This window comes from Pogona vitticeps, chromosome 6 (assembly GCF_051106095.1).
Source record: "Pogona vitticeps strain Pit_001003342236 chromosome 6, PviZW2.1, whole genome shotgun sequence".
NCBI lineage: Eukaryota > Metazoa > Chordata > Lepidosauria > Squamata > Agamidae > Pogona > Pogona vitticeps.
In genome coordinates, this window is record NC_135788.1 from 23,380,582 (window position 1) to 23,402,192 (window position 21,611).

The following is a 21,611-nucleotide window of genomic DNA, read 5'->3' on the forward strand; positions in this document are numbered from 1 at the left end:
GCAATGCGATTGCTTTTGCGATAGCAAAATCCGCATCGCTATGCGGATTCGTCGTTAAATGGGGCGCTGGTTATGCGAGGCACCACTGTACCTCAATGAACACAAGAGTAAGGAAACTAAACTAAGGCATAATGCATATAATACAGCCCATAGCAGATTCTGAACGTGTAAACTGGGGTTGGGTAGATATTGCTAAACTACAACTCCCATCATCCCTAGCCAACATATGATGAATGCTGGGAGTTACACTTCAACAACTTTTGGGGGCCCTCACTTTGAGTGTCCCTGTGGTACAGGCCTACCATTTGTGTGGCTCCTTTGATATGAATTCCATATTGTATTCTCCTTATTCCAATTTTGCCTAGAAGTGGAAATCAATATACATTTTCGGAATATGACACCCTCATTTCTGAAGCACTAATTTATTGCAGAGTTCTACTTAACTTGCACAATACCACAGTCACATTTGTGAAATCAGCGCTTGGATCGGAGAAATAAAATTATCAAATGCCACTGAACACAGGCTGGTGACTTGTTATGACTTGAGGCCCATTTTAAATGTCATTTTAGAAAAGTCTTTATTTTATACCCACAAACCGACACAGCTAGATGTGCTTTATTAAGAATCAACACACACCTGATGCAGCAGAGCTGCTCTGTTAACTTTCTCATTATGCAAATAAATTAGCAATAGTCTTCCAGAAAGCTGTGTGTTGTTTAGAATAATGAGGTTCCTCTTCTTATCAAGACTTAAGAAATCTCTAGAAAACAACAGCAACCTTCTTTTAAATATAAGGTCTAGATCACTGGTTCTTAACCTTGGGTTACTCAGGAGTTTTGGACTGCAACTCCCAGAAGCCTTCACCACCAACTGTGCTGGCTGGGGTTTCTGGGAGTTGCAGTTCAAAAACATCCGAGTAACAAAGGTTAAGAACCATTGGTCTAGATAAGTTACGGTTATAGAGAATATAGGTTCACCCTTGTGGCAGTTTTCACTTTGGTGGGTGGATTGGAGTTGCAAAAATGTCCCTAGGACCACATGAGGGTGTGCTATATTATGCCCGCATTGTGTTAAATGAATAATCTAATTTGACTTGAGAGCTCTTTACAACTTAGGGGGGTGAACACCATTTGTTTTGCTGTTCATTTTATTCATGCTTTTAATTCTATTCTACGGTCTGTTTTTAACCCAAATATCATCGTTTCCATTAGCACAACTTAGACTTAATTATCAGCTGCCTTATGCTTTACACAAGGCGTACAAAATAGAGCTTTTATATTATAATACGCCTACCAGAAAAATGAAGTTATGACACCTAAAGATGTCAAAGATTCTCCTCGGTGTTCTCTGTCTTTGCTGGAATATCGCTGCATTCAGTACCTATTTAGTCTGCTTATAGAACTCACAGCTGTGTCAGTTTCAGTGGTACAGATTTTTTTGAAAATGGAAGTAGTCCCATGTTTGCAATTTAAGTCTTTGGTGTTGTTCAAAATCTCTTCGAATATATATATAGGCTTTATTTAGATTTGAAATGAGATCTCTTTGAGGTTTTCGCCCCCTTTTCCTTACAGAAGAAAGAGTTCCAACTGTTGATGAAATCAACATTTTGAAGAACTTTTTATCAACTGATTTATTTGTTCCCATTTCTTTTCTTTTTTTTAACAATAGTGGAAGCTGTCTAAGTGATTCACAAACAGACTTAAAACCATAAAGTAAAACACATAAAACATAACATATAAACCAACAGCAGTAGCTACAAAATAAAATCAAAGTGAAACTAACAGCAGCTTTGGTGTTGTATCCTGGTTTGTTGGCCTCTTACTCTGTAGGCTAGATCAGACATTACAAGAAACTGTGGTTCAACCACTAGTGGCCTGGCCAGAGTAGGAAGGCATCTTATCCCCGAGCACAGAATAAGCTTCTCCTCTAAGACCACAGGGAAACCACGTGGGTTCAGCTAAAGAGATATGATCTGAACCACCACTCTGGGCCAGGGCTGAGGAATGTCCGATCCTCCAGATATTGTTGAGTTGCATCAGTGTTCATGCTGGTGGAACTATCAGTCAAGCAATGCTTGGAGAGCCACATACTCGCCACCACTGCTAGAGGGTGCTGTGGGTCTAATTCATGTTCTGCTGCCAATCTCCATGGTTTCAACAGCATAAAAACTGTTGCAGAGTTTTGAATTTCTGGGGGCGGGGGGCGGGAAATATATATATGTACTTCTACTGTATAGCAATATATATACAGTAGAAGTACAGAGATCTACAGAGGAGAATAACTGCAAATTCTCCAGAGCCCACCCCTTTCTCATTAACTGGCACTTAAAATCTCAGTAGTTCATTCTGAGACAGTTGTAGGAGAAAGAATAACAAATGTTTCTTTACTTACAGTTGCTTGAAATGACAGATTTGCACATACTGCTTTCTTTACTGAATATATACTAACAACCAACCAAACTGATCAACAGCAAAACAAGCAAACAAACAAACCTGCCACCAGCTGACAAAGAAAGGGCAGAACACCCAGAAGAAATTCAGGGTTCTCTTTGAATTAAAAAACTGAAAGGAACAATTGGTTAATGCTGGATAGATAGGCAATCACCCCAGCCCGGAAAAGTCCCTCCCAGTCACTCAAATTGTAGACAACATGCGAGATTGTAAATAAAACTTCAACAAATACTCTTGACATTTTAATATCACCATCAACTGTGACTCATTTTCTTACAACTTTAAAGCTGATCATGCTATTCCAGCAACTACAGTACTCGCCTTCCTCTAGGAGATGATTCTATCATGTAATTTATTTTCTCCTCTTTGCAGCCATTCTGTGCCACAATGAATGTGTCTCCTGCACCAGCATAAGCTTTCCCTCTCTGCTTTGTGTATAGATTGTTACCATCTATCTGATTAATTTGCACAATTTAGCAACATAATTGAGTCCAATGGAATTTAAGAATCTTGCTGATCTTTGTGCTTCTGTATAAATGAGCAACAAATCTTTGAGGAATGCATCTTGCAAAAACCAAAACGTGTGTGTGTGTGTGTGTGTGTGTGTGTGTGTGTGTGTGTGTGTGTGTGTGAGAGAGAGAGAGAGAGAGAGAGAGAGAACGAGAGAGCGTGCACATATTTGTGTATTTTCAAGGCAGCAGCAATGTTGTAGGAGAAGTATTTGCTTAATTTGCAATTTGAGTTGGAAATGTCAACTTTTTCTAATCATAGCATGAAGCTATAAAGGGGAGAAATATTCAACACATTAGGTCTTATTAGGATGTTCAGCAGTTAAGAGCCAGATAAGAATGAGATGAGCCCCTCTTGGGTGAGATCCATTCTTATCATGAGGTTCGCAAGTCAGTTCACCCAGGTGGCTGCATTTTTGGCCATCACTGTCCTATTTAGAGCTACTGTATTTCCTTCATGACAGGTATATAGCTTTTTGCTGGGGTAGCCCATGCATGTTTTTGCAAAAGGGTGTGGCTGTCAAGAGGCAGGTCAGGACAACCCTAGAAAGTTTCTTCGCTGACAGTATCACTGCAACGATACACCTAGTCAAGGAAAGAAACATCCCTGAGTTTTGTGTCTTCCCTCAACCAATTTTTTTCCCTCTGGGAGTTTTCCTCATTTTTTTTCCATTTCCATTCTCATCCTCCCTCCCCTTTTTCTCCTGTCCCTTCATATTCAAGGTGGCTGGCGCACTCTTTTTCTCTATACTGAGGTCAATGAGACTTCCTTTCAGGTGAATAAACGATGGGTAATGAAGGAAGAATGAGGGTTCCCGCCTGAATGCTGCAACAAGGCTTGGTTGATTTTTAAGTGTTGGCTTGGGCTTTGAGTTGGGAACAAAACTGAGTCAGCAGTGAAATCACTTATAAAGTTTTGGTTGACAGGCCCAAATTAATTTCTAATGGTGGGTGAACTTCCTAGTAGACCAATGACAGTATGCTATGGTCATCATCTAAGCCTTAAGACATTAGGATCTGTTCACCTGAACTGTGCAGTGAGCATACATTAAACCACTGCCAAGTTCATTTGCAAATCCTTAGAGTCAATCTTCATTTCTTTTTTTAAAAGGTTATTAACAGACTGGACTGCAAATTTGCTAAAATGAAATACATGTCGTCTTCTTGAATGCACACCTTAATGTGGCAATATGGGGGTTGCACGTGTCAGAGAAAACGAGAGTGATGCTGTCAGGATGCTAGACTTCACTATGAGCCTGGACTCCCGACAGGGCCATTTGAAGTGGAATATTTACAAATGAGCCACCAGACTCATGAGATGCATCCACCCTCTTCAGGAGGAACAGCTGCATCAGCAGAAGATAATAGATCTTTCTAATGTTAGTGGGGCAGAGAGACATCTGGGGGGGGCGATTCCTATACACCACTGGTAGCTGAAGATGATGCAGGCAGGGGATCGTTCTTTCACAGACAAGGGCAACTCAAGCTAACGTTTGCCAGTGCTGTACAGAAGAAGGCAGTGGGAAACCGTTGCTGAACCTTTCTTTCTTTGAAAACCCTGTGATGAAACACCAAAAGGAAAGGTGAAGACAAAAGTCATGGCTACGGAAGAAATGCACAACTCTAATGCTGACAATCAAAAAATTGAAATTGTTAGAAGATGTTGTGTACTTTCGTCCAATACTCAATCCACATGGAAACTGCAGCCAAGAAAACAGAAGGCTGAGGCTCAGAAGGGCAGCAATGAAAGAATTAGAAAACATCAAATACGTAAGGATGTCTCACTTGAGACCAGTCACTGTGCATGGGTGTTAAAGCTGGGCAGTAAAGAAAGCTGGAAAAAAATGGATTCATTTGAAATTCAGTGCTGGAGGAGAGCTTTGCAGATACTTAGGATTGCCAGAAAAACAAACAAATGGGTCCTAGAGCAAATAAAGCCGAAACTCTCTTTGGCAAAAATGACAAAACGGAAATTGCCATACTTTGGGCATGTCATGAGAAGGCAAGATTCTCCGAGGAAAACAAAAAAAGTAGGAAAACTTGAAGCCAGTGGAAAAAGACCAAATATGACAGAACATTTTGGAGATCAGAAATAGGGTGGCCATAAATTGGAAGGAACTTGACAGCACATAACAACAGCAGCCTTCTAAATAGTAATGACCAGACATTCTTGTATAACTAGTTCTATGCGCTAATTTAAATGGATCTAAGTGGAGTTAACTGAGTAGCCTCATCTGAGTGATTAGTCATAACATATTACATTTTTTATTTTTAAAAATTTTATATCGTATTTTTAAAATATATATAAATTAAAAAAATTAATTTAGGAGAATAAAAAGATAACTATAATAGGGTTTTTTTCATTCTCAGTTATCAAAACCAGTGAAGATTTATATCCATCATCCTTAGCATAGGAACCTGAGGTTGCAAGTACACAATCTTTGCTGTCTTTGGTTTGGGCCATTAATAGCTACCACCACCATAATCATAACCTTGCTAATCTGTTAAAGTATATATAGGTTACTCACAAGATGACATCAAAATCTGTATCTAGAATAAGTGCAGGCTAAGGTGGTGAAGAGAGTGTAGTTTTGGAGTTCCATTAAAAGGTGACACATGAATGTTACTTAGGTATATTTGGAATATGGACAAGGACTTATTTGCATGTTTAATTCTGGAGACATGGAAGTAAAGGATTTAACATTGCTGGGGAGAAAACAGTGGAGGAGCAGGAAGGAAACATTTCCTTGATTGTTCTTTTATCCCAGGAGGTGTAGAAGGATTTTGAAGGAAAGAAAAATAAAACCAAAACAGAAAAAAGTAATCATCAGCGGAAAAGTTACAATTCTTTAAGGAAAGTCATGCCACATCAGACCAAAGAGCTATCTAGTCCAGTATTCTGTCCCCATAGTCGCAAACCAGACATTTATGGAACACCTACAAATTATCTCGTAAAGTATTGTCAAGACAGCCTGAATGGATGAGAACAAGGATTTTAGTTAGTATTTTTCACAACCGCACTTATGAACCATGGATAGCCGTCCATGAATTTGTCTAATCCCCTTCTAAAACAGCTGTGACTACAACTTCTGGAATATGTGCTACAACTCATTGGCAGAAATCCTGTTGGACAGCTCCACAGAGGCCATGTCATCACCTGCAGCAGATCTCCACTGATTCAAAGCAAATTCAGGGTGCAAACAAGGCATACACAATGCAATGAAATCATGTGTACCCTGAAATCCCCAAATAATGGCTTTAATTATTAGGCATTGTTGTGTGCAGTTTCGATGCTTTTAAATTTCCTAATTCAGACATTAAGTTAGTCAGACTTCCTTCCTTCCTTCCTTCCTTCCTTCCTTCCTTCCTTCCTTCCTTCCTTCCTTCCTTCCTTGACCTGCCTGTTGGATGACTGTTGGATCCCACCTGCTGTTTCTCTTGAACCTGTTTAACATCTGCCTGAACTGCTGGAAAAGCTCATCTTGATATATCTGGATTAAAGTGTCATAAAAAGGCAGATCACAATCAGTTTCCTCACTCCTCCCAGTCTAGTCTAGGTGAGGTCGCGGATGTTCAGAATCAATGCATGTAGGTAATAATGGACAGTAAAATGAGACTCTATCCAGATAAACTCATCAAGAGTCTGTGCGTTATTTTAATCACTGGATGGACAGATGACCTCAATGATCCAGCACACCTTTATTAATCAGTTTAGCTCCATATACCAGATATGGTAGCTGCAGGATTTATAATAATAATAATAATAAAAAAAAACCAAACCCTTTTGGTATATGAACCACATCTTGGAGTGGACGTAGAATAAGCAGTAATTACACACCAATTGAGTTTGCCAGGATCTTTGACTTTGAGGTCAGCATGTTATCTTTTGGCTGGAAACAAATTCAACCCCTTGAAATAAATTATTCACAATATTACCTGAAAAGGGCATATCAAATAGCAATATATATGCAACTTGTATTTATCTAGCAGTCATCATGTGGCAAATAGAAAATGGCTTAATCAAAAGTTGTGAAATGTTTTGTCATTCAGCATATTACCCTTTCTGCAGTTCAAACTGCTGTACAAGGTTACTCCTGAGCTACACCGGTAATACTCAAAATAACAATGACATATTGTTTCAGAAATGAAACAGCAACTTTCAGCTGCCCTATTTCTCCTTGTCTTTCAACATAGTGTTTGGAATCATTTTGGCTCCCTTAAGCCAGGAAGATATAAAGTCACCATCAGCATGTTGAATCTGTGCTGATGCATATTTTAAGGGGATTCTACTTCTGTTTTGGCATTTAAACTTAACAAACTTTCCTTTTAACACTAAATAATTCAGATTCAGGGTTACAAGAAAGGTTGCATACATGAAACAACCAAAAAAAGCTACTCCAAGCAAACAAAAAATAAGATTTCAACTTTTATTTTAAAAATTTAAAAATTCTCCTGCACGTGAACACATGCATGTTTTTGAAGACCAATTAAAAGATTACAAACCTTTTAAAAAGCTAATTGGTTCTTGGAGAGCAAATTAAGAACAAAGGCACAGGGTCCTTGCAATCTGCTAGTTTCTTTCAGCTCCATTTTTTTAATTGGACACTTGATTGCATGTTAATTGTTGATGCACTAATTCCTCTCTTCCGTATAGTAGTACATTTTATATTCTTTCTTGTTCTGGAGACACAAATATTAACATGTTGCTTCCCCCAGTACAGCTGTAGCTTCTTACTGGAGATTCCTACTTTGGGATTTTAAAAATCATTAGCATTGTTTTTACCATCATACAAATGAACGTGACCCCAAACGAATGTAGTGGAAGTAACGAACTTCTATCCCCTAGATCAGTGGTGTCGAACTGTGGCCCTCCAGATGTTCTTGGCCTTCAACTCCCAGAAATCCTGGCCAGCAGAGGTGGTGGTGAAGGCTTCTGGGAGTTGAAGTCAAAGAACATCTGGAGGGCCACAGTTCGACATCACTGCCCTAGATGGTATGGATCTTCTGGTGTTCCATTTAATTCCAAAGCCCCCTTCCAGATAGAACTTGGAATAGTTACTTTCTTAGATTACAGCTCTCAAAATTCTTAGGCAGTGTACCTAGGTGATAATAGGAGTTTTATTCCACAAAGTTAATTTTGCATGCCCTGAGCCCTGCTGAGAGTAAGGGAGAAAGGGAATCCCCACCTACTCTGTTGAGTGAGAAAACAGGGATCATTCTTGCTGTTTCAATTCAGCACTGTCACAAAGGAACCAGCCTTATCCTGCAACATACATGAAATCGCAATCAACATATTAAACTAGCAGTTAGTCTTTAAGGTGCCACAACATTTTGGTCTTCTTCATTTTTCTTTTGGCCTGATAAGTAAGCCCTGTGATTAAATTGGCTCTTCCTGTTCCAAGTCCAATAATACACATTATATTATATTCTTTATTTTATTTGTTTAATTTCTGTACCGCCCATCTGGCAACCCAGACCACTCTGGCCAGTATACATAAAACAAAGTCTAAAGACAAACAATAGCAAAGCGGACAATAAAATAAAATAATACAATATTGAGACATGAAAACAATATCAATAGAACATTAAAATAAACGAAGGCATGGCGGAGGTTGAGCATTAGCGAATTCTGGTTATTTTAATGCTATTGTATCAGATCTCATAGAGTCTGGGAAGGCCTGTCTAAATAGAAATGTTTTTAGTAATCGCTTAAAGGTTCCCAATGAAGGCACTAAGCGAATATTGGGCGGGAGAATATTCCACCATTGTGAGGCTACTGCCGAGAAGGCCTGGTTTCTGGTTACTGTTTTCCGGGCCTCTCTTGGGGTCAAAACTCTCAGCTGTCCAGTCTAGGAAGATCTTAAAGGATAGGCAGACATGGTTGGATGGAGGCATTCTGTCAGATAACGAGGTCCCAAACCGTTTAGGGTTTTTTTATGTTAACACCATTACCTTGGAGTTGGCATGGAAACAAACAGGTAACCAGTGCAGGGCGGCAAGGGTGGGGGAGATATGTTGATGCCTTCTCACCCCACTTAGTAGTCTGGCAGCCGGGTTCTGGACCTACTGAAGGCTCCATGACAGCACCGAGGGCAGCCCCACATAGACAGCATTGTAGTAGTCTAATATTGGGACTACCAGTGCATGGACCAGCGTGGTAAGAGACCTGGTGTCAAAGTGGGGACGCAGCTGAGCAATCTGCCTTAGATGGAAATAGGCAGTGCAGACCACAGATGCTATCTGAGACTCCATTGATAGAGATGGGTCCAGAAGTACACCCAAACTGTGCACCTCATCCTTCACGATAAGAGAAATCCCCCCCAAAGAAAGGGAGGTGTCAGGAAATTACAAGGTTTATAATAGAAGAAATTGACATATTAAACTGAATGTGTAGAGGAAGTTATTAATCAGCCATATTGTACAACTGTGTATAAAGCTGAGTCATGCTGACTAGGCAAAAAGCTGATGTAATCATTCGAGATCACCTAAGATGAGGTAATGTTACCTGATTGGTTTATTGTACTATATAGTGTATATAGGAACACACATGTAGAGTGGAGATGTGGAGAATTGTTAGAGGACATGCTGCTGGAGTATTTTGTGAAGACTGTACATATGTACAGTGGTGCTGGAGGAGACTCTTGAGAATCCCCTGGACTGCAAGGAGAACAAACCTATCAATTCTAAAGGAAATCAACCCTGAGTGCTCACTGGAAGGACAGATCCTGAAGCTGAGGCTCCAGTACCTTGGCCATCTAATGAGAAGAAAAGACTCCCTGGAAAAGACCCTGATGTTGGGAAAGTGTGATGGCAAGAGGAGAAGGGGACGACCAAGGATGAGATGGCTGGACAGTGTCTGCGAAGCAACCAACATGAATTTGACACAACTCCGGGAGGCAGTAGAAGATAGGAGGGCCTGGCATGCTCTGGTCCATGGGGTCACGAAGAGTCGGACACAACTAAACGACTAAACGACGACGTACATATGTAATATAAGCTTTGAAGAAGAAGCTGTTGTCTCATGTTTTTACTTCTCTGCAAGGACCTTGGAGGGTGTTGGTAACCCTGCTTTGCTCAGCGCACCCTGATTCCTGATACAGAAGTTTTTGACAATTCCTGACAGGAGTCACCCAGTCTGCAGATATTAGGGCCCCCCACCCGCAGGTTCAGCTTTAGTCTATTGTCCTTCATCCATCCCAGCACGGCATCCACACAGCGCTCAAGGGACGAGACAGCATCCACTGCAGAAGGGTGGAAGGAGAGATAGAGCTGGGTGTCATCTGCATATTGGTGACATGAAGCTCCAAAACTGATGACCTTCCACAGCTGCCTCATGCAGATATTAAACAGCACTGGGGAAATGATCGAACCCTGCAGGACTCCATAGTTGAGAGTCCATGGGGTGGACAACATCTCCCCAAGCTGCACTCTCTGAGGACGGTCCTCCAGGAAGGACTGGAGCCAAGCCAAGGTCTGACCTCCGATCCCCAACCTGAAAGCCTCCCTAGGAGGATACCATGATCAACAGTATCAAGGGCCGCTGATAGGTTGAGGAGGACAAACAAGAACGTTTTGCCCCATCGGTCTCCATCAAAAGGTCATCTTGCAGGGCAACCAATGCCGTCTCCATGCCGTGGTGCAGCCTGAACCTGGACTGAAATGGATTGAGGGCATTTGTCTCCTCCAGAAGTACCTGAAGCTGATCTGCCACCACTCGCTTCACCAACTTGCTCATATAAGGGATGTTGGTGACAGGTCTATATTTGTTTATGTCATCTGCTGGCAAGTTGGGCTTTTCCCGAATTGTTCTAATAAGTGTCTCCTCGAGGGCAAGGGGCATCCTGTGACCAGTCATGGATAAATCGCACACAGTACAGAAAAGTTCAGCTTGGTGGTCATGAGCTTATCTGGAAAGCGAAGTAAGATTGTCTTGCAGCCTTTACTTTTCCTAGGTAGATATTAGATGAGATTTTTGCAGCTTTTAAATTACCTTCCATCTGGTTCTGTCTCCAAATGCTCTCTAGCCTCCTCCTATTTTGCGTCATCACATGTAGCTGCTGGTTATACCAAGTAGCTGCATGTGTTTGGAAAAGGAGAGGGCGTTTAGGTGCTATTTTGTAAACTGCCCTGGTGGCAGCAGTATACCGTCCATCTACCAGAGCTTTGACAGAAGCACCAACTAGTTCAGCTGGTAACCCCCACATTGCATCTTGGAAACCAACTGGATCCAATAGCCTGCAGGGGGCGGACCACCTTAATGGGTCCCTGCTCGCTCTTGGGGAGGAGTGCCACAGAAGGGTTGCATTTTATCAGGTGGTGATCCGACCATGACATGGGAACCAAAGTCAAATTGGTCACCCTGGGATCACTCTCTCCCTGTCCAGTTGAGAATACCACCAGGTCTCGTGTATGACCAGCCATGTGGGTGGGGCCATTAACATGTTGGGACATGTGTCCAAGGAAGCTGTGGTTTCCAAGAACTCAAGAACTGGATCTGTGGCCCCAATCTCGGCATGGGCATTGAAGTCCCCCAGGACAAGAAGCCTGGGGGACCTCAACGCTGCTGCTGAGATGAAGCCTGTCAGCTCCAGATAGGAGAGTGCTGGGTGGTGGGGGGCACGGTAACCCTGCACCATTCCAAATCCATCCCTGGCTCCCTCCACCAACACATGGATGGCCTCCAGGCCTAGGATTGTCAAGGCAGAGAGCCTGACAACCTCTAAGGTGTTTTTATAAATAATGGTGACTCCCTCTCCCCTATTCTCCAGTCTAGCTTGATGATGGAAGGAATATCTGGGTGGGCAGATTAGTGATAAGGCTATACTGCCCTCAGCAGCCACTAAGGTCTCAGAAATACATGCCAGATCTGCCACTTTGTCTGGGATCAGGTCCTGAATAAGTTGGGCTTTATTCAGGACAGATCTGGCATATAACAACATCAAGGATAGAATGGACAGCTGGCTGAGTGAGTTACCTTGATTCTGACTGTTGGCAACAGAGCTAGAACGAGGGATAGCGTTCAGACATCTGACCCTCAGTCTCTTAGATTTAACTGCTACTGAGCCGACGCCATACCTTCCTCTGCCCGTCATAGTTTCTTATAGGACTGGCTGCTATAAAAATGATACCAGGGCCAAAACATACTGGTAGGAAAACAACACCACAGTGTGCTTGATTTGCATAATATAGAGGAAATGCCAGTGAATTTGCATAATATGCAAATAAGAGTAGCTAATAAAAATTTGCATAACGTGCAGATTAGGCTGCCTGGATTTGAAGAACTAGAATTTCACCACCCTACTTCTGAGGGGATCTTAAAAGAACAAAGAAACTGCATGGGGCCTGCATATTAGCACTGAATTGCCTGAACCAAATGCTTATGTCTACAGCAGTGATTCGTAAGGTGTTCTTGGACTGCAGCTGGCAGAAACCCTGGCCTACACAGCTCATGATGAAGACTTCTGAGAACTGCAGTCCAAGAACACCTGGGTTACCTAAGGCTGAGAATCACTGGTCTACAAGGACATTGATCAGACCCATGCTGAATCTGGCGGTGGAGGTAAATTTTAAATGTTAGTCCCAATTGTTTTACAGGGGCTTTACACATGTGTGCATGCTACTGTGTATGCTATAATGCAGATCTGATTGTTATTATTCCCGAAGCCCTTTCAAAGCAATTTTGTAGCCATGTTATTTTGTGGCTCTCTAAGATAAACGGAAATGCATCAGTTAATTTTAAAGTTGTCTTTCTCATATATTTAATCTGCAAAAGTAATAGCCTTTTCAAAGTTATTTTTAGAATGCCAGTTACCATGGTGAAAGCAAATTCTCCCATTGCTTTTTCTGCCAGTTGCTTAGATGGCTAATACTCTGTGCTTCAGACATACATCCCAATTACGCTTTTTAATAACTTTATCATAGTCATTTTATGGTCGGGATTCTGAAGGCACTTTACAAATCATGTTATTGGTTCTACTATATTAATGCATGGTTTATGTCTATTTAGAGAAAGAAAATCATTCTAAAATTGTGTTTCCTGCCTCCATGTCTAATATATCATTTTTGTCATGAGGAGGTGCATCTAGCTTTGGAACAGAGATTTAAAAATAGTTGTAAACAGGGCTTCCAGTTTGACTGCATGCTTATATACTCAAATATCAGCACAGCTGTATTGCTACCTCATAAGGTGGGATTGCAGCCTCCTTGCCAAACATGATAATGATTTTAATAATAAAGGTCAATTAATACTAGCAAAAAAGGAACGTGGTAGCGCTGTGGGTTAAACCACTGAAGCCTCTGTGCTGCAAGGTCAGAAGACCTGCCGTCGTAAGATCGAATCCACGTGATGGAGTGAGCCTCCATCGCTTGTCCCAGCTCCCGCCAACCTAGCAGTTCAAAAGCATGCAAAAATGTGAGTAGATAAATAGGTACCACCTTGGTGGGAAGGTAAACATTGTTCCGTGTCTAGTCACGCTGGCCACATGACCACGGAGGATTGTCTGCAGACAAATGCTAGCTCTATGGCTTGGAAATGGAGATGAGCACCACCACCTAGAATTGGACACGACTGGATAAATTGTCAAGGGGGACCTTTACCTTTGCTAATACCAGCAAAGAAATGGAGAGCATAGTTCATTTCGATGCGGAGCTAGGCTTGCTAGTTGGCTAGTTTTCAGCCAGCTACTTGAAGGACAGACTTAACAGAATCTAGCCAACCAAGTACTATTCCCTAGTCCCGTGGTTCCCAACTTCAGGTAACCCAGGTGTTCTTAGACAGCAACTCCCAGAAGCCTTCACCAGTAGCTATACTGGCTGGAGTTTCTGGGAATTTCAATCCAAAAACACCTGGGTTCTCCAAGACTGAGAACCACTGTCCTAGTCCACAAAGGACCTTTGTGTTCATTCACTCATGGGGTGGGAGCATTCCACAGAAAAGGAGAGGAGCTTCTATGGAAGAGAAACTTTACTGAATTGGATGTGTTCCACAGGCTCTGCCGTTCCCCATGAAAGCTAAGCTGTAAGTTCTAGGTGGGCAATTTCTCAGTGTCCAAGTTCACACTGCATTCCCCAACCCACTGAGGGTTGCCACATTTTGGTGCCCAATGCCAAGCTTTCCACCACCAGCACATTTGCTATCAACATTCGGCCTTTGTGGCTCTTAGCAGCTGTCTTTGCTCACTGGCAGGGCGTACAAGCAAACTGAGCACAAAGAGATGTAAGAGGGTTGTTTCTTTGTTTTGTTTTCCCTACAGCATTGAATGTGGAGGCAGCTATGTGTAATTTTTTTTTTAAAAGGCCAATATCCCACAGGTTTTCCACTCCAGTCTAAGGCTATAGCCTATCAATGGTGCTTTAAGTGTGGTTTAGCTTATTAGATTCAACAGGTCTATACAAGCATTACTCGGCATTGGTAGTGGAATGTGATGATGGCACCTGTTTCAAACAAGAGTGATACTGATTCATGCTGCTCTGCTTGCTATTACCCTGGTTAGTTTTAGAATGGCACAAGTTGTGCAGGCATACACACTTCTTTGCCTATTCTAATGCACTTATTAGTCATTGCAACAACTCATGCAACCAAGCTGCAAATATCCTACTGCTGTTATTTACAGGAATCAAGGACCAGGCAGTGGACTTTTAAAAAATTAATAAATCATGCTTTGGCACCTGTGACTAGGTCTCTCCAATCAGTTAGGTACCTAATGGCATGCAAAAATGTAATTGCATGCTTAGACTGCATGTTAATTCCCAACCTGAGCATGTTGGTTGAGCGCCCTTATGGATGAGTGCCATTATTTGTTATTGTTCAGCAGCAATGCTGTTAGAATGGAAATGATGCAGGCTTCTTTGCCCAGTTGGTTAGCAAAACAAATGCCCCTGTTGCACATTTTGTTTGTGTGTTTCTCTAAGGCTCATTTCTCTCAGACTCTTTGTCTAAGAGTCCCCTGGACTGCAAGGAGAACAAGCCTATCCATTCTAAAGGAAATCAACCCTGAGTGCTCACTGGAAGGACAGATCCTGAAGCTGAGACTCCAATACTTTGGCCATCTCATGAGAAAAGAAGACTCCCTGGAAAAGACCCTGATGCTGGGAAAGTGTGAAGGCAAGAGGAGAAGGGGACGACAGAGGATGAGATGGTTGGACAATGTCATCGAAGCTACCCACATGAATTTGACCCAACTCCGGGAGGCAGATAGGAGGGCCTGGCATGCTCTGGTCCATGGGGTCACGAAGAGTTGAACACAACTTAACAAATAAACAACAACAATTAAGGCTCATTCAGTGGCTATTTGTTGATGTTGCATAGGGAAATATTTTGAGATGTATTCATCTACAGTGCTGGTTTCATTTCCAACAATACAATTTAACTTTTCTTTTTTCGTTCCATCAAGCATGGTTGAATGCATGTCGAACCCCATCTAATATTGTCTTGTAAACTGTTGTTGGTTAGAACATAGAAGCAGCCATGTAGCAACAGGGCAGTAGCTTCAGCCACATGTGAATGAAATCACCCTGATCTGTATGAGGTCCAGCTCAAAAAAGAATGGTCAGATTCAATTCTGGAGCAAAATGAAATGGTCCACAGCAATTCAGACTGATTTGGTGAGTCAGATATCTAGAATGAGCAAGTAAATGCCAGACTTGCAGGGAGGGCCGATGTGCTCAGGTGTAGAAAGAGGGAAGCTGGAATTTGTTCACTGGCAGCTCTTACAAGCAATCTGAGGCAATAATTTCACTGCCATTGCCCAATTGTAGGGTTTACACTGCAGACTCTGCCCGAGCTTTCTAGTGACCTGAGTCAGGAAGAGAAGCACCATGTGCAGCCCCCAGAACACTGACCAAGAAGGTAGGGGAGAAGAAGGAAGGTGGCCCCGGCACCTTTCTCCCTACCTCCAACACCCCCTGTCCACACAGTTTGGCTACTCCTTGACTAGCTATATGAACCGTGTGTCCGCTCCAAGGGTGGCCAAGGAAATTGCCTGTACACAAAATGTGAACCCATGGGTGCATGCGTGGGTGTGTGCACATATGTTTGTGAGTGGTGAGGACAGAGTTTTCAGTTCTAGGTACAGTGGTGCCTCGCTTAACGATTACCTCGTTAAACAATGAAACCACTTGATGATGAAGTTTTTGCTATCGCTTTTGCGATCACAAAACGATGTTCTAATAGGGAAAAATTGCTTAACAATGATTTTTTGCTAGACAACAATTTTTAAAACAACTGATCGGCGGCTCTAAAATGGCTGCCCGCTGTGCAAAATGGCTCCCCGCTGTGATTCAGTACAGATTCCTCGCTTTACAGGCACAGAAAATGGCCACCCCTATGGACGATCTTCGCTGGACGCTGAGGTATTTAGCCCATTGGAACGCATTGAACCGGTTTTCAATGCATTTCAATGGGCTTTTTCATTTCGCTTGATGAGGATTTCGCTTAACAGCGATTTCAACGGAACAACTTATCCTCGTCAAGCGAGGCACCACTGTATACACAGTAGTTATTTCCGCACTCAATAATTTTCTCATCCATAAGAAATCATACAACAATTGGGTACACACACATACAAAAAATGGTATTCAAATTAGTTCATATTTGGTTGTAGGTTCCAGCAATCTTTTTGTTTCCTAACTGTTAGAACAATATGACTATGCAACCAGTTACCAAGAACTGGTGGATGCACCAGTGCTGGAAACATTCAAGAGGAAAATAGACAGGCAAAGGTAAAGATTCCCCTTGACAATTTGTCCAATCATGTCCAACTCTAGGGTGTGGTGCTCATCCCCGTTTCCAAGTCATAGAGCCACTGTTTGTCCGTAGACAGTTTCCGTGTCACGTGGCCAGCGCGACTAGACAGGGAACGCTGTTACTTTCCCACTGAGGTGGTCCCTATTTATCTACTTGCATTTGCATGCTTTCGAAGTGCTAGGTTGGCAGGAGCTGGGACAAGCCACGGGAGCTCACTCCATTGTGTGGAAAATAGACAACCAGCTACTAAATTGTGCTTACCTTGGTATAAGGTGCAGCTGGCATGCTTCATACCTGGGGTAGGACTAACATCTTGTTTGAAAAGGAAACCTAATAACCATCAGGCAACTTCCTTTTTCAAACAAGAAGTTAGGCCTATCCAAGGCATGAGGCCCATCAGCTGGCCTTCTACCCAGGTGAGCACAAATTAATTGTCTGTAATGTCTGGGTCCTTCAGTTGAGCCTCCTAGAATGCAGAATTATGGAATTTGTAATCCAAGCAAATTGAAAATGCACATTCCTAGATCTGTCTTTGCAGTTCTAGTATATTTTGGCTGGGAGGCCACTGGCATGTACTGGCCCATCTCCTGATAACCTACAGCATATTCACTGGGAAGCAGGAGTAACAGTTCTCAGTAAGAACCATAAATTGCTTTCAGTTCCCTTCAGCAACTGAAAGCTGCAATTGTCCTGTTCCATGGTACCAGCTGCTGAAAGGGCAATAACTGTCCCTCCACAAAACCACTCACATATTTACCACCTCCTCTGGATCACAACCTAATGCTGCAATTGCTTTTAGCACTTCCTAAATTGTGGCTCCTTTTTCCTGCTGTGTCGGGTTATATCAGACTCACCTTATGCCAGATAAAGTTGCATTTTTGTGCCAGTTGAACGATGAAGCAAATTCCCACAATGAAGACAGCTAAACCTTATTGGAAAATACATATTAAACCATAATTGCATTTTATCAGTTTTACCTCTTGTATCTTCTCTTGTTGCATGTGCGGGAACTGAAATGACAAGCGAGCTAAGAAGCGGTGCCTTGTCTTTTATTCTTGTACTTCTCTTACACAGAGGCTGAAGGAGCTAAAACAGAGGGAATTTGCTCGGAATGTGGCTTCAAAGTCCTGGAAAGATGAGAAGAAACAGGAAAAAGCACTCAAACGACTTCATCAGCTGGCTGAGCTGCGGAAGCAGTCGGAATGGTATGCTTTTGGAACTCATTTATATTTTAATCCTTTCTCTCTCCCCCCCCCGGCCCCCCTTGCCAGCAGTCCTGGAGGAAATCTTCATAACTTTACTCCCGCTTTATATAATGCACAGATCATAATCACATGCTGTGCAAACCGTTTCCCCCCCTCTCTATCCTTGAATCAAACACTTTGCTCTACAAGCCATAAAAATGGAAGCTCTGCATTAATTCCTTGACATTTGAAGGCTGCAGTTTTTATTCTCCCTCCTCCACACCCCAACCTGATCCTAACAAAATGATTTTTAATAGTACAGAGCTGAGGTTAGGGAGCCAAATATTTGCAATGTAAAAAGAGAGAGAGAGAGAGAGAGAGGTTCAGAAGGGGAAGAATAGTTCAATGACTGCAATACACTGATCTTAACCTAAGCTTTTTGACCTCGTTCACTGGATGCGCCCTTAGAAGCTGCTTTAGTGTTGTTGTGGGTTTTTCGGGCTCTTTGGCCATGTTCTGAAGGTTGTTCTTCCTGACGTTTTGCCAGTCTCTGTGGCCGGCATCTTCAGAGGACTGGAGTATGAACTCTGTCCATGCAGAGTAGGAACTCTGTTCTGGCATGGACAGAGTTCCTACTCCAGTCCTCTGAAGATGCCGGCCACAGAGACTGGCAAAACGTCAGGAAGAACAACCTTCAGAACACGGCCAAAGAACCCAAAAAATCCACAACAACCATCAGATCCCGGCCGTGAAAGCTTTTGAGAATACATTGCTTTAGTGTTATTGGGATCAGTCTAAGTGTGTTCATATCTTGAGTAATACCTATTTAAATGATTAGGATTTAAGTTAGCTATGACTAATTTCAGACCCAATTATTTCAATGGAACTGCTCTCAACAACACAATAGCTCTTTAGGCATTAGTCTTTACATGTGTATCCTCCTACGTAGATGTGTGATGGCTAACATAACACCCATTGTTTTCAATAGGTCTACTGTAGGGATCTTTAAATCTGGATCCAGCCGCGTATCTATATATAGTCTATGCATTTGTATTAATGTATATACAGTGGGGTCTTGACTTAAGAACGGCTTGAGTTAAGAACATTTTGACTTAAGAACCGCTCTCATAGGAAAATATTGACTTGACCTAAGTACTTAGATTTGAGTTAAGAACTGAAAAAAACCCACGTGGGAGGCAGGGAAAGTGCAAAATTTGAACTTTCAGTTAACTGTTGGCCAGTAAAAAGGGTGCCTGTCTGCTTCCTCACTCCTCCCAGCGTTTAGAGAGTGGATTGGGAGACAGTCTTCGGACTGCCTGGTACTCTACTGCCTGGACTGTATTTTCCCTGCCTTCCCTGAACCTTTCTTGACCTAAGAAAAAAAGAAACAAAATATCCGCCTCTAGTTGTCGAAGGCAGAATAGCAGCTTCCCATTAGTTTCTATGGACGGAAAAGAGCAGATACGGATCAAATGGTTTTCAGTGCATTCCTATGGGAAATGCAGATTTGACTTGAGAACATTTTGACTTGAGAACCGCCTTCCAATACGGATTAAGTTCTCAAGTCAAGACCCCACTGTAGATACTGCTGCTGCTGTATACTGATATACAGCAATCAATAATTTATTTGGGGTAGTCCATCCTCTTTACTTTTTCTTTGGTATTCTATAGCTACCATATTGAGTCTAGCACACTGATTCAGAGCAGCTGAAGAAGGCACAAACCAGACATCCTGCTCTAACAGCATCCTAACTGGCAGGGTCAAAAGATCAGATTGCCCCAGACTTGGACCTGATTTCCTATTTGGAGACTGGTGTCAGGAGCCTGGCTTCAGAAATGTTTGCTGAAAGCACTCAGGGCAGGGCAGACACAACTGGTTTGTGCTTCTATAATGCAAAAATACTTTTAATACAGTATGCCTTACAAATTTGTGTGCTAATTCCTTGGAGATACATGGCATAATGGCTCTTTCCGGAGCATTGTCACTGCATTACTTTATTTAAACCAAGCTTCCCCCCCCCCAAAAAAAACTCTTTGAAGAAAACTTATCTTTTGACTGTTTCGGTGGCCTTACATTGCTCTCCAAACATCTCCCTTTCTAGCCACAAAGCTGTACCAATGTATCTACATTAAAAGAATTCGGTGTAAGCCTGTTCCATGCATGCTCATTTTATAACGAAGTCATTGTTTTACCCTTTTGAAAGGACTTTTTTGAGGATCAATGTTTCAGCCACTGCAACCTGGATCCATCCCAATTTAAAGTAGGTGGACCAGTCATTCTCTTTCAAGATAACCAAGACTGATATTTTCAATTAATTTGATCTGTTTTAAATCTGGAGATATTTAGAGTCACTTGTTTCTTCTTTGGGTGGAGGGAATAATCAGTTTCACTTTTTTAAAAAAATCATAACTCAAAACTTCCCCAAATTTGCCACATAGCACGAGCAGACGGTCTGCTGTATCTATGCCAAATCTGGTGCTGATTTGGCCTCCTGTTTCATTCAGCTTTAATTTTCAATAGTTAATTAAGATGGCCTTTACCTTATTAAATCTGTTTTTAGTTTATTACTTAGCAATATATAAAAGTAAAACTTGCTTGGAAGAGGAAAAAAGAAACCTTCAGTCTTTCTTTGTGTCTTCTGTAAGTTCACATTTTTTCATGAATCTGCACATGTCTCAACTCAACAAATAATTCCTTTCAAGGTGCTGACAGAATATAATCATGGTGAAAGAAAACAGAGGAATGGTTGCTTCAGTTGTGCAACTTCCATTTCATTACTTAGGTACAATCCTTTACACTCTCCTGGGATTAAGCTTCACTGAACGCATGAATCTTATAAATCGGATACGTCTGAGCAGACATAAGTTGCCAGTAACCCATAGTGAGCTCTGTCTGCTCTTCTGGCTCACATATCACTCTTTCAGTTTTGATCGCCAGCCACTCCTCCTTGTATTTTCTAGTCCTGACATCTTTCACTTGGAGATAATAATGATTGAAGTGGAAAACTCATACACAGGAAACACATGCTTCACTGAATAGCTTCATAGTAAAGTACACGATTTACATGCAAAAGACCCCCATGTTCGACTGTCAGTCATTATCAGTAATTGCTGGTTGGGTGGACCAGTGGCATGACTTGGGAAGACAGCTTCATCAGTTCCCGTCGTTAAACTGTCACTACAGGCTGCACTTGATCCAGGGGCTTTCTGAATGCATAGCTATCTTTCAACTGCACAGCTACCTAATTCACTGGTTGATCTGGAGGTCGGAGTGGGGGGGTAGGCTTCAGTCATGTACACAACCTTACCTGTATGAATAGGACAGTCCATCCAGTGTAGTGAATAGGAAACCTTCTGTCTGCTCGAAACTTACTGGCCAGAATCCTATTAGTGATACTTGCTGGCATACCAGTATCAGCATAAAATTCAGTAGCAGATTGCCACGAGTTAAGGAGTCCATGCTTATTTTTCTCATTGCACAATAGTCATGTGACCTGGCACACAAATCAGAAAAACCAGCACCAATTTCTTAACTGGTTATGCCAATGTGAATAGGTATTAGAATTCCAGCTTTGAGAACAGGGGTTATGGCTACAAACCTAAAGAAGAACTCAATTTCAATCAGAGTTACTGATTTCCATTAATGTAGCCCAGTGTAAGCAGTTTGAGAATTGTAGCTTTAATACTTTGCACAAGAGATACTGTAAAACCTGAACAATTATT

The 21,611-nt window shown here is 42.0% G+C and overlaps 1 protein-coding gene across 1 annotated transcript in view; it reads left to right on the forward strand.

Moving 5' to 3' along the window:
• ZNF804B (zinc finger protein 804B) overlaps positions 1–21,611 on the forward strand; it is a 235,386-nt gene that overhangs the window by 206,216 nt on the left and 7,559 nt on the right. Inside the window, exon 3 of the mRNA XM_020785121.3 lies at positions 17,779–17,909. Coding sequence (XP_020640780.3) covers positions 17,779–17,909 — 131 coding nt within the window. The remainder of the gene's footprint in view (positions 1–17,778; positions 17,910–21,611) is intronic.